The sequence below is a fragment of the Procambarus clarkii genome, chromosome 49 (assembly GCF_040958095.1).
Source record: "Procambarus clarkii isolate CNS0578487 chromosome 49, FALCON_Pclarkii_2.0, whole genome shotgun sequence".
In the NCBI taxonomy this organism is placed as follows: Eukaryota; Metazoa; Arthropoda; class Malacostraca; order Decapoda; family Cambaridae; genus Procambarus; species Procambarus clarkii.
The window spans coordinates 30,468,734-30,476,516 of record NC_091198.1 but is presented as its reverse complement, the minus strand read 5'-3'; the positions used below and the strand labels follow the sequence as shown (position 1 = coordinate 30,476,516).

At 40.7% G+C, this 7,783-nt stretch overlaps 1 protein-coding gene across 1 annotated transcript; it reads left to right on the top strand.

The window, feature by feature from the left end:
* Positions 1 to 534: 534 nt before the first annotated feature.
* LOC138351477 (RNA-binding protein 12B-like) lies at positions 535 to 939 on the top strand. The gene has a single exon (XM_069303307.1). The coding sequence runs from the start codon at positions 535 to 537 to the stop codon at positions 937 to 939; it is 405 nt and encodes a 134-aa protein (XP_069159408.1).
* Positions 940 to 7,783: the final 6,844 nt, after the last annotated feature.

Sequence of the window (7,783 nt, the reverse complement as noted above, 5' to 3'; positions counted from 1 at the left end):
CACATTAACCACAGAATATATCAACACAACACTTGACGGTAGACCCTGAAAAAAACATCGACACACTGGCTTGGCTAGTAGAAATAAATTAGAAATGACCTTCCACTTTCGACAAAATATGTCTTTGACAACCACAAAATGAAAGCAAAGATACTGGCATCATCCCTGACTTACTAAAAACAGCAGAGATAGCACCACTTTATAAAGGAGGAAATAAGGCAGAGGCAAAAAACTACAGACCAATAGCACTAACATCATACATCATAAAAATCTTTGAAAGAGTGCTTAGAATTAAGATCACAAAATACATGGAATCCCAGCATCTCGATAACCGTGGACAGCATGGTTTCAGAACAAGGAGCTCTTGCCTATCACAGTTGCTGGATCACTATGACATGGCCTTAGATCCCATTGAAGACAAACAAAACGCTGATGTATTTTACATAGATTTTGCAAAAGCCTTCAACAAATGTGACCATGGTGTTATTGCACACACAAATGCGTTCAAAATACATTGCCGGGAAAAATAGGCAGATGGATCTACAATTTCCATCAGAGGAAGGGCGGCATCGACCATCAGAGGAAGGGCGGCATCGACCATCAGAGGAAGGGCGGCATCGACCATCAGAGGAAGGGCGGCATCGACCATCAGAGGAAGGGCGGCATCGACCATCAGAGGAAGGGCGGCATCGACCATCAGAGGAAGGGCGGCATCGACCATCAGAGGAAGGGCGGCATCGACCATCAGAGGAAGGGCGGCATCGACCATCAGAGGAAGGGCGGCATCGACCATCAGAGGAAGGGCGGCATCGACCATCAGAGGAAGGGCGGCATCGACCATCAGAGGAAGGGCGGCATCGACAAAGTGGCCTCGACCAACCTGTAGACCCTTCTGGTCACGTGATGACCGGTGACGTCACGGCCTCCAGTCAGTGTTGATACAAGCGGCGAGAACCGTTTACTTTCCTGTCCACAAGTACCTCTCGCTCTCTCCCTTCGTCTCCATACACTTTAATGTTAATTCTATATTAGTGGTTGTATCTGTTCTCGCAGAAAGACTGTGACGGCCTCTGTAGTCATACTGAAGAGCCTTGGGTTTATGCTAAACTTAGACACCAAACAACAAAATGGTGACTTAAGAATTACAAAATCTAGAGTGAGTGCACTCTGGTGCATTCATGCCAGAGTACAACCAGATAGCATGCACTCCAACACAGTTGAGAAGATAACTGGTAATCTATCCTCTCACATAACCTCACACTCGAGAATTTATTTTACTGGAAGAAAAAAAACATTCAACAACATCAACTAGATTACACGGCCAACAACTGTCTATCAATCAGTGTGCCCCAGCCGAGCTAAGTGTTGGTTGTGAGAGACAGCGTTTTCTAAATGCAGTTCCCTGTGGGGGGAGGGGGGAGTCGGGGAACCTATGGGGGGGGGGGGGGGAGTTGCCTGACCTTGGACTGGTGTCATGTTCCGCTTCAGCTCCAGGTCCTGGCCGACTCAATGTCTCGTAACCATTTTCGTCACTAAGCTTTACATTACAGGGGCATAGGGTGAAAGAAACTCTGCCCATTGTTTCTCGCCGGCGCCCGGGATCGAACCCGGGACCACAAGATCACAAGTCCAGTGTGCTGTCCGCTCGGCCGACCGGCTCCCTATTGGCAAATTAGCTTAATGGTTATTGAGAAAATTGCTTGAATCGTTAATTACAAAGGTCATTCGTCTGCAGCTTGAGAAAACAGACATATTGTTGATTTACATAATGATTTTACTAAGGGCCCCTCACGTTTGAGAAATTTGATCTCATTCTTGTCCAGCATAATGAGTCGGGTGATAATGGAAAAGTTTGTGACGATGAATACTTTGACTTTAGCAAAGCTCTTCTTACAGTGCCACGTGAAAGATTGCTTTAAAATATAGAGGCTCGCGGTATTGAGACTGCTATATTAAGTTGGATTGGGGTATGGTTATACCAAAGGAAACAGTTAGTATAAATAGAGAAAGTCAAAGTGGGGAAACTGTTGTAACAGGCCTCAAGGCTGTCCTGATACCTCTGTTTATGATTTATTCAGAATTGATCAGCAATATTTGCAAATTTGCACAAGATACAAAAATCAGGAGACATAAACTGATGAAAATGTTAAATCCCTTAAAGACGAACTACGTACGGTTTTAAATTGGTCTAAACACTGGCAGCTGCAGTTTAAACGTTGACAAATATAAGGTGATGAGGCTACATAGTAAGTGTTACTGGATATCAGTTGGATGCTGTTGACATTACGGAGTCTGATTGCGAAAGGGTTTTGGGTCATGATTATTAAGAACATAATGACAAAAAAAAATCTTTGCATAATCGAATTAAAGCAAAAAGGACATTTCTATTTATTTCTAGAAGAGTTAACAATATAACACCTGGTGTTATTCTTGAGCTATATCTATATAATCAAGCATAATAAAAGTCACGGGATATTGAGTCGTGAAGGACAGGGGTCTTAAGAAGACCTTGACAAGGCCGCCTACAGACGCCCTAAGGACAGCAAATTCATTTGCCGTGTTGGAGGACGAGTGCTGTGGTGCGCCTGCAGCGAGGAAATCAGCGAAGAGCGGCGGAGCGCAGGCCCCTCAGGCTGCTCAGAAAGTTAAGGAGGTACCGAAGCGAATTTTGGTTGTGGGAGATTCCCAGGTGAGGTATTTAGACAGAACGTTTTGTGCCAGAGATAGGGGGAACAGATTAAGGGTTTGCTATCCGGGAGCTGGAATTGGTGATATTGTTGCAAACATGAATGATATTATGACGGGAAATGGGAACAAACCCATTATTTGTATTAGTGCAGGGGGTAATGATGTTGGGCGAGTTAGGAGTGAGGAACTAATACAGAGATTTAGGACAGCCATTGAATTAGTTAGGAGCAAGGGAGGAATCCCGATCATATGTGGCATTCTTCCAAGAAAGGGAGTGGGAAATGAATGGATGTCGAGGGCACTTCGTGTCAATTGCCGGCTGGAAAGATATTGCAAATCAAATGCAATATCTTTCATAGACAACTGGGAACGCTTCTATGGAAGAAATGAAATGTATGCTCGTGATGGGGTGCATCTATCAAGGGCTGAGGTTGTTGCTGTTGCAAACTCATTGGAACCAGTAATTAGAGGTGTTTGTTTGGGTTTAAACTGTTAGTAGATAGTGGTATGGGAATTGATTTGGAGAAAGGAGGTAATAAAAGTATGTGTTCGTGGGAGAAAAGAATTGGCAAAATGATCAGGGAAAGAAAAGGGCCTCAAAATAACAATTCACTTAGGGTATATTACACTAACAGTAGAAGTCTAAGAAATAAAATTAATGAATTAAATGCTCTTGTCTGCACAGAAAAAATAGATATTATTGCACTTACCGAAACGTGGATGAATGTAGAAAATAGAGAACTATTAGCTGAATATCAGATAAATGAATTTAAACTATTTCACACAGATAGATATATTAGACGAGGAGGGGGAGTAGCCATATATGTTAGGGACAATTTGAAATGTAGTCTCAAAGAGGGAATCAAAACTGAGCCACACACAGAAACTATTTGGATAGAATTAAACGAAAAAGCAAATAATATTATAATAGGAGTTATATATATCTTGAGGTTATCTTGAGACGATTTCGGGGCTCTTTTAGTGTCCCCGCGGCCCGGTCCTCGACCAGGCCTCCACCCCCAGGAAGCAGCCCGTGACAGCTGACTAACTCCCAGGTACCTATTTACTGCTAGGTAACAGGGGCATTCAGGGTGAAAGAAACTTTGCCCATTTGTTTCTGCCTCGTGCGGGAATCGAACCCGCGCCACAGAATTACGAGTCCTGCGCGCTATCCACCAGGCTATAGGCCACCAAATTTAGACAGAATGGAAGCAAAGCATCTATGGGATGAAATATCTAGAGCATCTAGATCTAACAGTATTTATGTCATGGGTGACTTTAATTTAGGTGGAATAAACTGGTTGAACAAAACAGGAAATAGTGAAGCAGAAGATTTTCTAGAATTAATTGACGATTGCTTTCTTACGCAACCCATTAAGGAACCAACTCGGGAAAATAATATTTTAGATTTAGTGTTAACTAACAGGGAAACACAAATTAATGACATCGAAATAGGAAGTGAGCTAGGGAACAGTGATCACAAAGTAATCAGATTTAGCATAGAATGGAATAGACCTGTAGGAGAAAATTTTGTTAGAGTGCCAGATTTTCGAAAAGCTGATTTTAATAGCCTAAGAAATTTTTGGGGTCAAATAGATTGGAAAGTCTTGGGGATGGGGTTGGGGCCGGTCTTGGAGCGCGACATGAACCCAGCGATAGGTGACGTAAATGGGGATTTCGATGTGGATTCAATATATAACTTATTTAAGAATATTCTAAACAAAGCACAGGAACGTAGTATACCATACAAATTGAATAGATCGAATACTAATGACACAAAGTGGATAACAAATAATTTAAAGAACCTTATAGGTAAAAAGAGAGCTTGGTACAAAAGGATTAAGAATGGGGAAGTCAGGTTAGAACAGGAATTCGTACAACTGGTTAGAAATGTTAAAAAAGAGATTAGGAAAGCAAAAATAAACTATGATGTTCGCATAGCAGGGCAAGCAAAGACAAATCCTAAAGGGTTTTTTCAGTTATATCGAACTAAGACTAGGGAAAGGATAGGTCCATTAAAATCTGAGACAGGTCAAATAACGGATAATGACAAGGAGATGAGTAGTATCTTTAACAAATATTTATATCTGTATTTACTAAAGAAGAACTTAACAATATGCCTTCAGCCGTACAAGTCTATGTGGGTGGGGATGAGGACAGGTTGACTAGTTTAGCAGTTACCAGGGAGGATGTAATTAAACAATTAGAAAAACTAAAACCAAACAAATCCCCAGGGCCGGATGAAGTGTTTGCCAGGGTGCTTAAAGAATGCAAAGAGGAGCTTTCCGAGCCACTGTCTACCATATTTAATAAATCAATAGAGACAGGCAAAGTGCCAGAGTCATGGAAGGTAGCTAATGTGGTACCAATTTTTAAGAAAGGAGATAGATCACTTGCGTCAAACTATCGGCCAATTAGCCTAACGTCTATTGTGGGAAAGTTACTTGAATCAATAATTGTAAATACAATTCGTCTCCATCTTGAAAAACATAAATTAATAAATGAGTCGCAACATGGTTTTACAAATGGCCGTTCATGTTTAACAAATTTGCTAACTTTTTATTCCAGCATAGTTGAGGCAGTTGATAGTGGTAAGGATTGTGATGTTGTGTACCTTGACTTTAGCAAAGCTTTTGATACAGTGCCAATAATAATAACATTATTATTGCAATAATGGAAGGATTAGTAAAAGATTTGGTGAGTCTGGTTGGAGCTCTGAGAGCAGAGATAGATTCCCTGCAGGAGGAGGTACGACGGCTACGACTTCGGGAGGAAACGAAGGAGGAGGCCAGTATTGACGGGACCTCATTAAGGAGGACTGACGGGAGCAGTATTAAGAAGACCTCGTCTTGGCAAGTTGTGAAAGACAGGGGTCTTAAGAAGACCTTGGCAAAACCGACAACTAATAGCCTACACCTAAGGACTTTTAACGCATTTGACGTATTAGAGGACGAGTGCTGTGTTGAACCTGTTGTTCAACGAGGTGGCAAAGACAAAGTAACGAGGAGCATTGAAGCGCAGGTCTCTCAATCTGCTCGAAAGGAAAAGGGAGAATCGAAGCGAATTTTGGTTGTGGGAGATTCCCAGGTGGGGTATTTAGACAGAACGTTTTGTGCCAGAGATAGGGGGAACAGATTAAGGGTTTGCTATCCGGGAGCTGGAATTGGTGATATTGTTGCAAACATGAATGATATTATGACAGGAAATGGAAACAAACCCATTATTTGTATTAGTGCAGGGGGTAATGATGTTGGACGAGTTAGGAGTGAGGAACTAATACAGAGATTCAGGACAGCCATTGAATTAGTTAGGAGCAAGGGAGGAATCCCGATCATATGTGGCATTCTTCCAAGTAAGGGAGTAGGAAATGAATGGATATCGAGGGCACTTGGTGTCAATTGCCGGCTGGAAAGATATTGCAAATCAAATGCAATATCTTTCATAGACAACTGGAAACACTTCTATGGAAGAAATGAAATGTATGCTCGTGATGGGGTGCATCTATCGAGAGCTGGGGTTGTTGCTGTTGCGAACTCGTTGGAAGAAGTGGTTAGAGGTGTTTGTTTGTGTTTAAACTGTTAGTAGATAGAGGTATGGGAATTGATTTGGAAGAAGGAGGTAATAAAAGTATGTGTTTGTGGGAGAAAGGAATTGGCAAAATGATCAGGGAAAGAGAAGGGCCTCAAAATAACAATTCACTTAGGGTATATTACACTAACAGTAGAAGTCTAAGAAATAAAATTAACGAATTAAATGCTCTTGTCTGCACAGAAAAAAATAGATATCATTGCACTTACCGAAACGTGGATGAATGTAGAAAATAGAGAACTATTAGCTGAATATCAAATAAATGGATTTAAACTATTTCACACAGATAGATATATTAGACGAGGAGGGGGAGTAGCCATATATGTTAGGGACAATATGAAATGTAGTCTCAAAGAGGGAATCAAAACTGAGCCACACACAGAAACTATTTGGATAGAATTATACGAAAAAGCAAATAATATTATAATAGGAGTTATATATAGGCCACCAAATTTAGACAGAATTGAAGCAAAGCATCTATGGGATGAAATATCTAGGGCATCTAGATCTAACAGTTTTTACGTCATGGGTGACTTTAATTTTAGTGGAATAAGCTGGTTGAACAAAACAGGGAATAGTGAAGCAGAAGATTTTCTAGAATTAATTGACGATTGCTTTCTTACGCAACACATTAAGGAACCAACACGGGAAAATAATATTTTAGATTTAGTGTTAACTAACAGGGAAACACAAATTAATGACATCGAAATAGGGAGTGAGCTAGGGAACAGTGATCACAAAGAAATCAGATTTAGCATAGAATGGAATAGACCTGTAGGAGAAAATTCTGTTAAAGTGCCAGATTTTCGAAAAGCTGATTTTAATAGCCTTAGAAATTTTTTGGGTCAAATTGATTGGAAAGTCTTGGGTATGGGGTGGGGGCCGGTCTTGGAGCGAGACATGAACCCAGCGATAGGTGATGTAAATGGGGATTTCGATGTGGATTCAATATATAACTTATTTAAGAATATTCTAAACAAAGCACAGGAACGTAGTATACCATACAAATTGAATAGATCGAATACCAATGACCCAAAGTGGATAACAAAGAATTTGAAGAACCTTATAGGTAAAAAGAGAGCTTGGTACAAAAGGATTAAAAATGGGGAGGTCACTTTAGAACAGGAATTCCTACAACTGGTTAGAAATGTTAAAAAAGAGATAAGGAAAGCAAAAAGAAACTATGAAGTTCGCATGGCAGGGCAAGCAAAGACAAATCCTAAAGGGTTTTTTCAGTTATATCGTACTAAGACTAGGGAAAGGATAGGTCCATTAAAAACTGAGACAGGTCAAATAACAGATAGTGATGAAGAGATGAGTAGTATTTTTAATAAATATTTTGTATCTGTATTTACTAAAGAGGAACTTAACAATATGCCTTCAGCCAAACAAGTCTATGTGGGTGGGGACGAGGACAGGTTGACGAGTTTAACAGTTACCAGGGAGGATGTTCTTAAACAAATAGTAAAACTCAAACCAAACAAATCCCAAGGGCCGGATGAAGTGT